We start from the raw sequence: 17,065 nt of genomic DNA, 5'->3' as shown, positions 1-17,065 counted from the left end.
ACTCCTACTGCTACTACTACTACTACTACTACTACTGCTGCTACTACTACTACTACTACTACTGCTACTACTACTACTACTACTACTACTACTACTACTACTACTACTACTACTACTACTACTGCAGCTACTACTGACCCTGAGCAATGAGAGGGGTCTGATTACCCGTGATGTCCTCTTCCCTCCAGGAAGCAAGATATTCAGACACACTTTGGCTTTGCTTTTGTCCCTTTTAACCCAGGCAGGGCTGTGTGTGTGTGTGTGTGTGTTAGCGCTGGTAAAATAAAACGAAAATTATCGACACCGACCATACCAATCACTTATCGCAGGCATTTTTCTGATATCTATATCGTCGTCCGGGTTTGGCCGGTGTAGGCCGTCATTGTAAATAAGAATTTGTTCTTAACTGACTTGCCTAGTTAAATAAAGGTAAAATAAAAAATACATAAAAAAATAGTTCATTATTAGGTAGCCTATACTAGAAAAATTAGAAGTTTGAAACGAAATACATTTTCTAATATGGGTGATTGTTAATGGGACAATTGATGGCTTCAACCATCAAACTAGTAGTAGTAGTTTAAAGGAGAATTTAAAAAAACTGTGCTGCACATTAATGTTATAAACTGTGGTGCACATTAACGTTATAAACTGTGGTGCACATTAATGTTATAAACTGTGGTGCACGTTAATGTTATAAACTGTGGTGCACATTAATGTTATAAACTGTGGTGCACGTTAATGTTATAAACTGTGGTGGACATTAATGTTATAAACTGTGGTGCACATTAATGTTATAAACTGTGGTGGACATTAATGTTATAAACTGTGGTGCACATTAATGTTATAAACTGTGGTGCACATTAATGTTATAAACTGTGGTGGACATTAATGTTATAAACTGTGGTGCACATTAATGTTATAAACTGTGGTGGACATTAATGTTATAAACTGTGGTGCACATTAATGTTATAAACTGTGGTGCACATTAATGTTATAAACTGTGGTGCACATTAATGTTATAAACTGTGGTGCACATTAATGTTATAAACTGTGGTGGATATTAATGTTATAAACTGTGGTGCACATTAATGTTATAAACTGTGGTGCACATTAATGTTATAAACTGTGGTGCACATTAATGTTATAAACTGTCGTGTACATTAATGTTGTAAACTGTGGTGCACATTAATGTTATAAACTGTCGTATACATGAATGTTATAAACTGTCGTGTACATTAACGTTATAAACTCATCGTTCTATTTATCGTTATCTTTTAATTCAGGCAATTTATTGCGATATTTTTGTAAATTTCGCCCAGCTCCAGTGTGTGTGCGTTTGTATGCCTGTGTGTGTATGTGGTAGTGTGTGTGCCTCCCTGGACAGAGTTGGAGGAGGTTACAGGGCTTCTCCAGATGGATGACTTTGGACAAGCCGGACATCTATCTATCCCTCTCTGGACCAGTGTCCTCTGCTGCAGGACATCTATCTATCCCTCTCTGGACCAGTGTCCTCTGCTGCAGGACATCTATCTATCCCTCTCTGGACCAGTGTCCCCTGCTGCAGGACATCTATCTATCCCTCTCTGGACCAGTGTCCTCTGCTGCAGGACATCTATCTATCTCTCTCTGGACCAGTGTCCCCTGCTGCAGGACATCTATCTATCCCTCTCTGGACCAGTGTCCCCTGCTGCAGGACATCTATCTATCCCTCTCTGGACCAGTGTCCCCTGCTGCAGGACATCTATCTATCCCTCTCTGGACCAGTGTCCTCTGCTGCAGGACATCTATCTATCCCTCTCTGGACCAGTGTCCCCTGCTGCAGGACATCTATCTATCCCTCTCTGGACCAGTGTCCTCTGCTGCAGGACATCTATCTATCCCTCTCTGGACCAGTGTCCCCTGCTGCAGGACATCTATCTATCCCTCTCTGGACCAGTGTCCCCTGCTGCAGGACATCTATCTATCTCTCTCTGGACCAGTGTCCTCTGCTGCAGGACAACTATCTATCCCTCTCTGGACCAGTGTCCTCTGCTGCAGGACATCTATCTATCCCTCTCTGGACCAGTATCCTCTGCTGCAGGACAACTATCTATCTCTCTCTGGACCAGCGTACCCTGCTGCAGGACATCTGTCTCTAGATAGGAACATAGAGACCCTGCTCCCCAGTCATAGGACCACAGATAGTGTTGATGCCAGTGTTTCCCCTACATAGGTATGTTCTTAGGCGGGCTGACATACCAAACTGGTTTATTGTCCTTGTGTACTTTTAATTCCTGCTTTAATTTTATATGAAAATGTTGGCTATAGTTTTAGCATCATTCAATAAACATCTACCCTCTACCCCAGCATCAAGTCCTGGAGTATCAAGTCCTCTTTCGCCTTTCGCCTTTCGCTGTTCATCCCCATTGTCTTAGAGGAAATCTCTGTCCCTTACTTTCTCTCTCTGTTCTCCCTCTCATACTTCATTTCATACCTTCATTTGATGGGGGGTATGTGTGCCTCCTCTCCTCCGTCTGTGCTAATGACAGTAAATGTAGCATGCTGATGGACCAGTGAACTATGTCATTGGTGCTGGAACAGAACAGAACATAGCTGCAGAACTACAGAGAGAGCTCAGAGGCAATGCTCCCTAGTCCCTAGTCCCTAGTCCTTAATCCCTACTCCCTACTCCCTACACTCTGTCTGCCTGGAAACTGGATGGGATACACTCAGCTTAGAGAACAGACAAACTGACTGACTGACTGACTGACCCACTGACTGACTGACTGACTGACCAGAGAGAGAGGGTGGAGAAACAGCGGAGAGGAGGTAGAGAGGTAGCAGAGATGGAGCGAGAGAGAGGGATGATGGTAAAAAAGAGGGACATGTAGATAAACAGAAAGAAGAAAGGAAGGAGAGTTAGACAGGAAATGGAGAGAGAGAGAGAGAGAGAGAGAGAGAGAGAGAGAGAGAGAGAGAGAGAGAGAGAGAGAGAGAGAGAGAGAGAGAGAGAGAGAGAGAGAGAGAGAGAGAGAGAGAGAGAGAGAGAGAGAGCGTGAACCCACAGCAGACTATCAGGCATCCTGTCCATTGAGCTGCGCTTTAGCCTCCATGTGTGTATGACAGGGTTTTTAATATAGAATCTAATGGGTTTGGAGTGTGTGTGTGTGTGTGTGCACTTTCTCCTCACACACCTTCCTCTCTCTCTTTCTTTCTCTCTCTCTCTCTTTCTCTCTCTCTCTCTCTCTCTCTCTCTCTCTCTCTCTCTCTCTCTCTCTATCTCTCCTTTCTTTCTCTCTTTCTCTCTCTCTGACATTTCAGCTGGAGGAAGTGTCTCTCTGCTGGCATTTATTCACTGATCCAGGGTCAACCAGCCCTATAGCTGTTGTTAAGCTGTGTGTGTGTGTGTGTGTGTGTGTGTGTGTGTGTGTGTGTTTGTCTGTCAGTCATTGCACAAAGTATTTCTAAATAGCAGAGTGTCTGATTGGCACGTACGCTCTGTTTCCTCGTCGGAAAATAATTTACACCTTCCTTCCTTCCTTCCTTCCTTCCTTCCTTCCTTCCTTCCTTCCTTCCTTCCTTCCTTCCTTCCTTCCTTCCTTCCTTCCTTCCTTCCATCCCTCCCTCCCTCCATCCACCCTAACCCCTTGGCGTGTCACCTCTGGCAGGCATTAATTAGACGATGTCATCGCTTGTCCCCACTGGCATTTATTGCACATTTAAATATTCGACAGGACAGATGGTAAGAATGTCAACTCCTGACACTGAGCACGCTAAATGTGTGGGTGTGTGTGTGTGACTCTGAGTTATTAATCCTTAGCCCTCTCCCTGGGTGTAGGCAGCAGAGAGACAAGGGGTCTGTCAGGAGCGTATTGTTCTAATAATTCACTGCTGGTTCCTCTACAAAGTTTGTCTGACCTACTGGGTCTTTATCACTGTTAGTTCTTAGATCACAGGTGGGTGTGGGAATGTACAAGCTCTCTCTCTCTCTCTCTCTCTCTCTCTCTCTCTCTCTCTCTCTCTCTCTCTCTCTCTCTCTCTCTCTCTCTCTCTCCCTCGCTCTCTCTCTCTCTCCCCTTCTCGCTCTCTCTCTCCTTCTCTCTCTCTCCCTTGCTCTCTCTCTCCTTCTCTCTCTCCCTCGCTCTCTCTCTCCTTCTCTCTCTCTCCCTCGCTCTCTCTCTCCTTCTCTCTCTCTCTCACTCGCTCTCTCTCTCCTTCTCTCTCTCTCGCTCGCTCACTCTCTCCTTCTCTCTCTCTCTCTCTCCCTCGCTCTCTCTCCTTCTCTCTCGTTCTCTCTCTTTCTCCTCTCTCTCCCCACTCTCTCCCCCCTCTTTCTCTCTCTCCCTCTCTTTCTCTCTCTCTCTCTCTCTTTCTTGTTTCTCTTTTCAGGACAAACTCAGTAAACAACTTAATTACCACGGGAACAACATACAACAGCAGATGATTTAAGCCAAATGTTTTTACCCAAAATTCACAGCCTTTCGTGATAACAGGGCTCTTGTGTTTGGAATCCGGCAGCCTTTTGTTATTTAAATTCCCCTCAAATAAAGGAATTAAGACAAAACACAATACAACTCCACTATAACCCAAACAAAGGCGACATAGAGAGAATATTCAGTAGAAAAGAGGTGCTCTATTCTGTTTCAATGTGGATGTTATTATAATGTGTTCCTTCAGCCATTATTCAATCAGAGTCAGACAGGTAATAATGTGTGTAGAGGCTTGTTGTACTCTGTAGGCAGCTCTCTCCACCACACACACACACACCTTGAGAAGAACACACCTGTTGGCGGGATTTGATGGATATCCTGTCCCTGATATTCCTCTATGCCCCTCTTCCATCCCTCTAACCATCTTTACCTCTCTCCCCGTTGTCACCACCTTCCCTGCCCTGTCGCTATCTCACACACACACATACATGCACACGCACACACACACACTTCTACCTGCCCATACAGCCTCCATACTCCATTCCAGGGATGAGTCTTCCCATCTCCTCTCCTCCCTTCCTTCCTCCCTCCCTCCCTCCCTCCCTCACTCTGAGGTAATTATAAATGTTTTTCTCTTTACTGTGTATTTATGTTTCTGCCTTCTATGTTCTATATCTGGCTATTGGCTGGACTTTACTTGCTAGTCTATATTATAGCCGATATATGACAATTATGGACTTGACTGTTGGCTATGGACTTGAATGGGTCTGGGCTCTGTAGCAGGAAACAATCCTTAGATAACCATCAGTAAAACGTTATGGGATTAGACAGATTTAAAGAGACATACCTAACGCAGCCTAAATAAGATCTGATCTGTTGACTGTTATTGTTTGATCTTGAACCACTATAATGTAAAGCAGTGCTTTAGGCTACTGCTCTAATATCATGTTGTATTAGTGTCAGAATCACCAGGATGTGATCAGACTGTATCAGACTTTATTTCATGTAATGAATGTTTAAATCTGGAGGGGGAATACCCTTCAGGCAGTGTCATGTTTGTTACTTGGAATCACTCCTTCTCGCTCTCCCTCTCCCTCTCTCTCTCTCTCTCTCTCTCTCTCTCTCTCTCTCTCTCTCTCTCTCTCTCTCTCTCTCTCTCTCTCTCTCTCTCTCTCTCTCTCTCTCTCTCTCTCTCTCTCTCTCTCTCTCTCTCTCTCTCTCTCTCTCTCTCTCTCTCTCTCCTTCTCTCTCTCCCTCCTGTGTCTGATCTTGTTATGATGGTAGTAGTTATGGTTACATTCACTATGTAGTGCACTACTGTTGAGCAGGGCCTATTATTAGTGTTATATAGGGAATAGGGTGCCATTTGGAAGGCAGATGATGACTTAGCGGCAGCTAGCTGACTGAGCCAGTCCGTCTCACAGCAGTACACCATTAGACTTGTCAACAACAGCACAGCACTGACAGTTCTTTCTGTCATCAGCAGGATATCATCAATCTCTGTGTCCGTTCTCTGGTGTTGTTAAATAGCCTTAAATAGAGCCATTTTCCTACCTCACAAAGTATCTACTTTCTACCTCCCAAAATGTATTTTACCGGTAATACTTAGATGACTCATATAATGGCAATGCCTCTCGCTTTCATTAATTCTGACATTTTTCTCCCCTCCCTCTCATTTCCTCTAGGTGACTGAAGACGAGTCTGACTGCTACAATCCTCTAGGAGGCCTCTGAATCTCCCTCCTCCCCGTCACGCTATCCCCCTTCCTCCCCCTCTCCCAGCATGGATCTAAAGGACCGTCGGGGGCAGCAGCAGCACCAGCAGCGCTCCCTGACCAGGGCTCGGTGTGGTAAAGACCCCCAGTACATCGCATCTTCCCTGGACACAGAGGAGTGCCGCGTGCCCACCCAGAAGTCCTACAGCTCCAGTGAGACACTCAAGGCCTTCGACCACCACGACCAGAGGCTGGTCTACGGGGGCTGCACTGTGGCTGATCTAGTGCACCACAAGGCGGATGAGTACAACAGGCAAGGTGGGTGTCTGGACCAGGCCTCCATGAGGTCTGGATGGTTCCTCCCCATGTGTCTGGACTGGGCCTCCATGGATGGGTATGGTTGCTCCCCATGTACCGAACATGCATAGGGAGGTAGTATGTAGTATATTTGGCAGCTTGACTGTATGTCTGCCCATAGAGTTGAACTAGCTGTACAGAAGTGTCTTAGCACCTACCTTCTCTCTAACTCCACTTTCACCTCACATACAAAGTCTCATAAGGTCTCATAAGTTGTGAACTTAACACAATTGTATACCTAGAACCTAGAGGAAGAGGAAGATAGAGAAACATTTATGTTTTTAGACACATTCTCACTGGTTCTGTTAGTGCTGTTATTGTACAACTAAAATATGGCATTGATCTTGAAGCTCTGGTTCCCTACATCAGACAGAGAAAGAGGGAGGGAGGGAAGATGGGAGAGAGACAGAGAGGGAGAGAGAAAGAGAGAGAGAGAGGGAGAAAGGGAGCGAGACAGAGAGAGAGAGAGAGAGAGAGAGAGAGAGAGAGAGAGAGAGAGAGAGAGAGAGAGAGAGAGAGAGAGAGAGAGAGAGAGAGAGAGAGAGAGAGAGAGAGAGAGAGAGAGAGAGAGTCTGGAAATAGACCGGGGAGATATCGAGACAGACAGAGACAAAGGGACTCTGATTCTAGACCATTTGAGTCTAGACAATCTGAGTCTATACCATCTGAGTCTAGACAATCTGAGTCTATACCATCTCAGTCTATACCATCTGATCTGTACTAAACTCTGTTTCCCTAGCTCAGACAGAGGGAGAGGAAGGGAGGGAGATAGGGATGCAGAGTGGTAGAGAGACAGAGACTGGGAAGAGACAGAGACTGGGGGAAAGATGGAGACAGACCGCGAAAAGGGAGCTCTGAGTCTATACCATTGATCTGCACAACACTCTGTTTCCCTAGCTCAGACTGAGAGAGATGGAGGGAGGAGAGAGGAAGGGAGGGAGAGAGAGACTACAAAAGAGAAGAGGGATAGATAGATGGAATCGATCTGCACTAAGCTTTGTCTTCCTTGCCTTATAGGCAACGAGAGGGAGAGTTGGGGGAGAGAGAGAGTATTGGGAGAAAGAGAGTGAGGGAGAGAGAAGGGAGACAGCAACACTATAGACTACTGGTTGATTTGACTTGTCGATACCTCCTCCCCCTCAGCCTATCATGTCTCTCCGTCCCCAGAGCCACAGATGCATCGTGGGTAGATCCAACAGTGTTGCTGCACCATATGTACTGTCACACCACGAAGAGAGGGAGTGAGAGACAGAGAGAGATATATAATGATGGGTTCATGAGGCATCACAGCCAACGGAACTGCATACAGTGCCTTGCAAAAGTATTCAACCCCCTTGGCGTTTTTCCTATTTTGTTGCATTACAACCTGTAATTTAAATGTAATGGACATCCACAAAATAGTCAAAATTGGTGAAGTGAAATGAAAAAAATTACTGGTTAAAATAAATTCTAAAAAATAAATATCAGAAGAGTGGTGCGTGCATAGGTATTCCTTTGCTATGAAGCCCTAAATAAGATCTGGTGCAACCAATTAACTTCAGAAGTCACATAATTAGTTAAATAAAGTCCACCTGTTTGCAATCTAAGTGTCACATGATCTCAGTATATATACACCTGTTCTGAAAGGCCCCAAAGTCTGAAACACCACTAAGCAAGGGGCACCACAGAGCAAGCGGCACCATGAAGACCAAGGAGCTCTCCAAACAGGTCAGAGACAAATTTGTGGAGAAGTACAGATCAGGGTTGGGTTATACAAAAATATCAGAAACCATTAAATCCATTATTAAAAAATTGAAAGAATATGGCACCACAACAAACCTGCCAAGAGAGGGCCGCCCACCAAAACTCACGGACCAGGCAAGGAGGGCATTAATCAGAGAGGCAACAAAGAGACCAAAGATAACCCTGAAGGAGCTGCAAAGCTCCACAGCGGAGATTGGAGTATCTGTTCATAGGACCACTTTAAGCTGTACACTCCACAGAGCTGGGCTTTACATAAGAGTGGCCAGAAAAAGCCATTGCTTAAAGAAAAAAATAAGCAAACACGTTTGGTGTTCGCCAAAAGACATGTGGGTGACTCCCCAAACATATGGAAGAAGGTACCCTGGTCAGATGAGAATAAAATGTAGCTTTTTGGCCATCAAGGAAAACGCTATGTCTGGCGCAAACCCAACAACTCTCATCACCCCAAGAACACCATCCCCACAGTGAAGCATGGTGGTGGCAGCATCATGCTATGGGGATGTTTTTCATCGACAGGGACAGGGAAACTGGTCAGAATTGAAGGAATGATGGATGGCGCTAAATACAGGGAAATTCTTGAGGGAAACCTGTTTCAGTCTTCCAGAGATTTGAGACTGGGACGGAGGTTCACCTTCCAGCAGGACAATGACCCTAAGCATACTGCTAAAGCAACACTCAAGTGGTTTAAGGGAAAACATTTAAATGTCTTGGAATGGCCTATTCAAAGCCCAGACCTCAGTCCAATTGAGAATATATGGTATGATCTAAAGATTGCTGTACACCAGCGGAACGCATCCAACTTGAAGGAGCTGGAGCAGTTTTGCCTTGAAGAATGGGCAGAAATCTTAGTGGCTAGATGTGCCAAGCTTATGGAGACATACCCCAAGAGACTTGCAGCTGTAATTGCTGCAAAAAGTGGCTCTACAAAGTATTGACTTTGGGGGGGTGAATAGTAATGCACGCTCAAGTTTTCTGTTTTTTTGTCTTATTTCTTGTTTGTTTCACAATTTTAAAAAATGGGCATCTTCAAAGTGGTAGGCATGTTGTGTAAATCAAATGATACAACCCCCCAAAAAATCCATTTTAATTCCAGGTTGTAAGACAACAAAATAGGAAAAATGCCAAGGGGGATGAATACTTTCGCAAGCCACTGTAATATTAAGAAATACTATAGATGGAAGGAAAGCAGTGTAGAAACTACCAAAAAACTATTAGGCAACAACAAATTCAATCCCTTCTAGACAACTTCCTGGACAAAACGTTTCACTGTAATAGCGAAGGTGTAAATTTGGCATTAGAAAACCTAAACAGTATATTTGACCTCTCAGCTTTCCTATCAAATCTAAAAATGTCAAAGAAATTGAGAAACCTATCCAACCAAAACATAGAGACCCAGAAAACCTGAGCCTACACCTTCAATATGGTGAATCACTAAAACAATACAGAAATACACTACGGAAAAAGAAGGAACAGCACATCAGAAATCAGCTCAATGTAATTGAAGAATCAATAGAATCTAACGACTTCTGGGAACATTGGAACACACGAAACAAACAACAAAACGAAAAGTTATTTATCCAAAATGGAGATATATGGATAAACCACTTCTCCAATCGTTTTGTCTCTATAACAAAGAACAAAGAACAAACAGCAAAAACATATACTTGATCAAATACAAATCTTAGAATCAACAATTAAAGACTACCAGAACCCGCTGGATTCTACAATTACATTGAATGAACTACAGGACAAAATACAAACCCACCAACCCAAAAAGGCCTGTGGTGTTGATGGTATCCTAAATGAAATGATAAAACATACAGAACACAAATTCCAATTGGCTATACTTAAACTTTTTAACATCATCCTCAGTTCTGGCATCATCCCCAATATTTGGAACCAAGGACTGATCACCCCAATCCACAAAAGTGGAGCCAAACTTGACCCCAATAACTACCATGGGATATGCATCAACAGCAACCTTGGGAAAATCCTCTGCATTATCATTAACAGCAGACACGTACATTTCCTCAGTGAAAACAATGTACTGAGCAAATGTCAAATTGGCTTTTTGGCATTTTTTTCAAATTGGCTTTTACCGTACGACAGACCATGCACACCCTAACTGACAAACAAACAAATCCAAACAAAGGCAAAGTCTTCTCATGCTTTGTTGATTTCAAAAAAGCTTTTGACTCAATTTGAAATGAGGGTCTGCACACAAACAAGAAGTGTGTGGTTAAAGTTGGCAAAAAACAAACACATTTCTTTCCACAGGGCCATGGGGTGAGACAGGGATGCAGCTTGAGCCCCACCCTCTTCAACATATATATCAAAAATTGACGAGGGCACTAGAACAGTCTGCAGCACAAGGCCTCACCCAACTAGAATCTGAAGTAAAATGTATACTCTTTGCTGATGATCTGGTGCTTCTGTCCCCAACCAAGGAGGGCCTAAAGCAGCACCTAGAAGGGCCTTCTACGCCATCAAAGGGAACATAAAATTTGACATACCAATTATGATCTGGCAAAAAATACTTGAATCAGTTATAGAACACATAGCTGGTTGTAAGGTCTGGGGCCCGCTCACCAACCAAGAATTCACAAAATTGGGACAAACACCAAATTGACACTCTGCATGCAGAATTCTGCAAAAATATCCTCTGTGTACAACGTATACACGAATTAGGCCGATACATGCTAATTATAAAAATCCAGAAAAGAGCAGTTAAATTCTACAGCCACCTAAAACGAAGTGATTCCAAACCTTCCATAACAAAGCCATCACCTACAGAGAGATTAACCTGGAGAAGAGTCCCCTAAGCAAGCTGATTCTGGGTCTCTGTTCACAAACACAAACAGACTCCACAGAGCCCCAGGACACCAACACAATTAGATCCAACCACATCATGAGAAAACTAAAAGATAATTACTTGACACATTGGAAAGAATTTGCAAAAAAACTTAGCAAACTAGAATGCTATTTCACCCTAAACAGAGAGTACACAGTAGCAGAATACCTGACCACTGTGACTGACCCTAAATTAAGGCAAGCTTTGACTATGTACAGACTCAGTGAGCATAGCCTTGCTATTGAGAGAGGCCGTCGTAGGCAGACCTGGCTCTCAAGAGAAGACAGGCTATGTGCACACTGCCCACAAAATGAGGTGGAAACTGAGCTGAGAGATAGAATAAATCAAAACTTTTCAGTCATGATCACAGCATGGTACAATAGGAAGCCAACATACACTGAGTACAAAACATTAGGAACACCTGCTCTTTCCTTGACATAGACAGACCAGGTGAATCAAGGTGAAAGCTATTATCCCTTATTCATGTCACCTGTTACATCCACTTCAATTAGTGTAGATGATGGAGAAGAGACAGGTTAAAGAGTAATTTTTAAGCCTTGAGACAGTTGAGACATGGATTGTGTATGTGTGCCATTCAGAGGGTGAATGGTTAAGACAAGTTTTTAAGTGCCTTTGAACGGGGTATGGTGGTAGGTGCCAGGCGCACCGGTTTGAATGTGTCAACAACTGCAAAGCTGATGGGTTTTTAACGCTCAACAGTTTCCCGTGTATGTATCAAGAATGGTCAATCAATCAATCAATCAATTTTATTTTATATAGCCCTTCGTACATCAGCTAATATCTCGAAGTGCTGTACAGAAACCCAGCCTAAAACCCCAAACAGCTAGTAATGCAGGTGTAGAAGCACGGTGGCTAGGAAAAACTCCCTAGAAATGGTCCACCACCCAAAGGACATACAGCCACAGAGAGGGAATGTTAGCTAGGGAACAACAGTCACCTCAACTAACCTGTCTCCCCGCACATTGACCTGGTACCAGTACCTCTATATATAGGCACGTTATTGTTATTTTATTGTGTTACTTTTTTAAACGTTAGTTTATTTAGTAAATATTTTTCTTAACTCTATTTGTAAGCATTACACGGTAAGGTCTACACCTGTTGTATTTCGGCGCAAGTGACAAATAAAATGTGATTTGATTTGAATGGCGGACTGAAGACAGTGGAGCAGAATTCCTCAAGATAAAAACGGAATATTCAATATCTGTAAATCTGACTAAATATTAGCACTTCACTCCACATACTTGCATACTCGTTGGCAATAACTTTCAATCTGGATAACAACACAAAACAAATTATAAGGCTAGAGACATTTATCAAGCAATATTACCAACACAGTCAACACCAAAATATGTTGGCGAGTAAGCATGGAGAGCCAATCCCCAAAATAAAACGAGACTCCTCCACTGACACAGACGATTTATGCTTTTCACCACCTGGAACGGTAAGTGTAGAAACCGACTTGCTAAAGTCGATAAATGATCAACTGGGCAAACTTGAACTAGTCAGTAAAGATATAAAGGAGGTGAAGGCCTCAAGATGAGTGATGACAAAGCTGCGACAATGGAGAAAGAAACAAACAAGCTAAAAGGTACAGTCAATACTATTGAAACAGACGTTAAAAAACAAAAGAAAGAGAACATGTTTCTGAGAGAAGCTTTACTTGAAAACAGACTAGATAAACAGAAAAGTTAAACTAGATCTATGCAAGAAAATCTGGTATTTACCGGTTTAAAAGAGAATGAGGGTGAAGATCCAGAGTGAAAGATTTCCTGGTGACAGCGCCACAGATCCCAGGCGATACTGTCAACAAAATCAAACTTGAACGTGTAAATCGACAGAGATGACAGCGATACAAGCGCCAAATTTGCATTCGTTAAGGATAAAATAACGGTTAAAACACTCCCTTTAAGAGTGTGCTCCTAATCTCAGCTCGTTACCTGTATAAAAGACACCTGGGAGCCAGAAATCTTTCTGATTGAGAGTGGGTCAAATACTTATTTCCCTCATTAAAATGCAAATCAATTTATAACATTTTTGACATGCATTTTTCTGGATTTTTTTGTTGTTATTCTGTCTCTCACTGTTCAAATAAACCTACCATTAAAATTATAGACTGATCATTTCTTTGTCAGTGGGCAAACGTACAAAATCAGCAGGGGATCAAATACCTTTTTCCCCTCACTGTATATATATATATATATATATATATATATATATATATATATATATATATATATATATATATATATTATTTAGAACAGTATACAGTACAATCGAGGTGAGGGTATTGGAAATACTTTTGGCTGTTAATCTGCTTCTGTTCTGTAGGTGGAACTGTGCTCTTTTTACAGGCCCTAGGATCCAGGTGGACAGGGGTGGTCTGCCAGTCACTGGGACGACAACCCAACTTGGGATGGGGGGAGGTTTTAGCGGGTGGAATAGTGGAGAACAATTGGAGGTTTACTCAGTAGCAGTGCAAATATCATGATACAGCTATATGGACACTCAATCATCATTGTGCTTTTTTAATGGTAAGTTTACAAACATATGTTACGATAAATATAATTGAAACTTGTATCTCATTATGGTAAATGGAGAAATAAGTATAGCCAGTTATAAATGTAATGGCTTAGCAGATAATAAGAAAAGACAATCAGTATTTACCTGCTAAAAGAGAAGGAATATAATATCTATTGTTTACAGGAAACTCATTCAACAATTTTAGATGAAGTTGTGTGGAAAAAGGACTGGAGGGTGAAATATACTTCTCCCATGGGCAAAGAAACTCAAAAGGGGTGATGATATGAATTTTGATCCGAATGTGCAAATTGTCCAAACATCCGCAAGGTAGAAAGATTATTTTAAATATTTTATTGGACCATAAACATATTTGGCTCATTAATCTATACGGTCAAAATAATGATGATCCACGCTTCTTTGAAAATATATATAATAATTTATCAAGCCTACAAGCAATACAAGACTGTATTATTATGGTGAGAGATTATAATACGGTTTTAAATACCTCAATGGATCGTAAAGGAAATCACATTACAAACTATCACCCTCATGCGCTGAAGGAAATCACGAACATCATGGATATTGGAACAAGTGGCTATATGGAGGGTTAAATATCCTGACCGAGTGAGATATACATGGCAGAGGCTCAATCAAGCTAGTCGTCTTGACTACATTCTTATATCATTGTCGCTGGCACCAAAAGTTTAAAAAGTGTTGATAGGGGACAGAATGCGGTCAGACCATCAAATAATTGGTATATACATTACTCTTACAGAATTTCCATGTGGGCAAGGATATTGGAAATGTAATAAAAGCGTATTAGATGAAAACTTGTTTTTAACCAGGACAGAAGAATGTATAACTGACTTTTTCCAACAGAACATAGGTACAGCAGATCCCCTTATTGTATGGGACACTTTTAAATGTGCCTTTAGAGGCCATCCAATTCAATACTCATCTTTAAAACAAAAGCAATTTAAGTCAAAAGAGTTCATATTAGCAAAGGAAATAGAGGGACTTACAGTCCAGATAGACAGAGGAAAGACTAAAATAACTGGAGGAACTTATTCAAGAAATATCAAGTGTAATATATTATAACAATTTAATGAACTGGATGGAATATGGGGGGAAATGCAGCCAAAAACAAAAAAATTATTAAACAAAGAAATGCTACCAAAAACGATTTACTGAAACTTGTTACAAATGACGGAGTCACCCATGATTCACCAAATTATATTTAGAAACAGGAAGCAAAGTACTTTAAGCATATGTTTTAGTTTCAGTTCCCTCCATCTCCACTAAACGTAAGTCGCTCTGGATAAGAGTGTCTGCTAAATGACTAAAATGTAAAATGTAAAAATGTAAATGTAAACGAAGTTCATTGCATGGATTTTTTCTATTAATAATGTAAAATTAACAGCTGTATGGGAAGACTCATGTGAAGGCCAAATTACAGAGGAGGAACTTCTAAATGCAGGGCAGGATGGCATGCCAGTTGAGGTATATCAAACCTTTTTTGATGTACTCAGAGGACCGTTATTAGCATATTTTAACCACTCCTATAAAAATGGTAGATTATCAGATACTCAACAAGAAGGTCTGATTTCACTATTACTGAAACAGGACCCAGGTGTTAAATATAAAGATCCAGTTCCTTTAGAAAATTGGAGGTGTTGTGACACAAAAATACGGACTGCGACCGCGCCTCAACCAGAGCAAAACAGGGGAGGGCTGGGTGGGCATTCCTCCTCGGCGGCGGTTCTGGCTCCGGGCTTGCCCACCACCCTCCAATAAGCCCCCCATAGCGCCCCTGGTCCGGTCTGGCCCCGCTGGCTGGAGCTGAACTGGACGTAGCAGGAGCGGTTAGCTTCAGCTCCGTTGTGGAGCCGTTGACCGGTACCTGATTAGGCACCGGTGACCCAGGCACGGGTTGTGCCGGACTGACGACGCGCACCCCTGGCTTGTTGCGTGAGGCAGGAACGGACCGACCGGGCTGACGATGCGCACTCCCTGGCTTGGCGCGTGGAGCAGCAACGGGCCGACCGACTGACGATCGCACCCCTGGCTTGGTGCGTGGAGCCGAACGGGCCTCACCGGACTGACGACTTCGCACCCCTGGCTTGGTGCGAGTAGCAGGAACGGGCTGGACCAGGCTGACGACTCGCACCCCTGGCTTGGTGCGTGAGCCGAACGGGCCTCACCGGACTGACGACTCGCACCCCTGGCTTGGTGCGTGGAGCAGCAACGGGCTTTACCAGGCTGACGACTCGCACCCCTGGTTTGGTGCGAGTAGCAGGAACGGGCTGGACCAGGCTGACGACTCGCACCCCTGGCTTGGTGCGAGTAGCAGGAACGGGCTGGACCAGGCTGACGACTCGCACCCCTGGCTTGGTGCGAGTGGCAGGAACAGACCGGGCCGGGCTGACGACGCGCACCGTAGGCTTGGTGCGAGTGGCAGGAACAGGCCAGGCCGGGCTGGCGACGCACACCGTAGGCTTGGTGCGAGTGGCAGGAACAGGCCGGGCCGGGCTGGCGATGCGCACCGTAGGCCTGGTGCGAGGGGCAGGAACAGGCCGGGCCGGGCTGGCGACGCACACCGTAGGCTTGGTGCGAGGGGCAGGAACAGGCCGGGCCGGGCTGGCGACGCACACCGTAGGCTTGGTGCGAGGGGCAGGAACAGGCCGGGCCGGGCTGGCGATGCGCACCATAGGCTTGGTGCGAGGAGCAGGAACAGGCCGGACCGGGCTGTGGAGACGGATAGGAGACCTGGAGTGAAGAGCGGCCACAACCCCGTCCTGGCTGAATGCCTACCTTCACACACTCGGTGTGAGGCATCCGCACAGGACGCACAGGGCTGTGTACCCGTACTGGCATAACAGCACGTGACACTGGCGCAGGATATCCGGGGACCGCGGAGAGGCATTGGAGACCACGAGCGTTGAGCCGGCACACTCCGTCCTGGCTGCATACCCACCTTCGCACGACACGTGCGGGGTGCTCGCACAGGACGTACCGGACTATGCCGGACCACTCGTGGCACCGTACGCCGCTCCGCATACCGCGGAACCTGCCCCGCCCCATGCTGCCATGCCTGAGTACGGGAAGTTGGTTCCGCTCTCCATCCAGGCTCCGCCAACCTGCCTTCTGGCCCCCAAACCCCTCCTCTCCAAATCGCCCTGTGGCAGCCTCCTGCTGCCCAGCCGCCCATGCCGTGTGCCCCCCTAAAAATTTTTTTTTGGGTTGCCTCTCGTCCGTCCGACGATGACACTGCTGACGCCGCTGCTCCTCTCTCGCCAGGGCCTTAATTCTAGCCCATGGCCCTTTGTCCCCGAGCATGTCCTCCCAGGGCCACGATTTGCCCACCTGGGCCATCGCCAACCTCTCCATCTCCTTTCCCGGCGCTTCCTCCCATGTCCAGTCTGCCTGCTCCTGGACACGCTGCTTGGTCCT

General features: G+C 44.6%; 1 protein-coding gene across 1 annotated transcript in view; it reads left to right on the top strand.

The window, feature by feature from the left end:
* LOC121586126 (teneurin-2-like) overlaps nt 1-6,551 on the top strand; it is a 90,342-nt gene extending 83,791 nt beyond the window's left edge. The window contains exon 2 of the mRNA XM_041902625.1: nt 6,095-6,551. Coding sequence (XP_041758559.1) covers nt 6,192-6,551 — 360 coding nt within the window. The 5' untranslated portion in view covers nt 6,095-6,191. The remainder of the gene's footprint in view (nt 1-6,094) is intronic.
* The last annotated feature ends 10,514 nt before the right edge of the window (nt 6,552-17,065 follow it).

The sequence above is a fragment of the Coregonus clupeaformis genome, chromosome 2 (assembly GCF_020615455.1).
Source record: "Coregonus clupeaformis isolate EN_2021a chromosome 2, ASM2061545v1, whole genome shotgun sequence".
Taxonomy (NCBI): Eukaryota; Metazoa; Chordata; class Actinopteri; order Salmoniformes; family Salmonidae; genus Coregonus; species Coregonus clupeaformis.
This window is presented reverse-complemented; position numbering and strand designations above follow the sequence as displayed.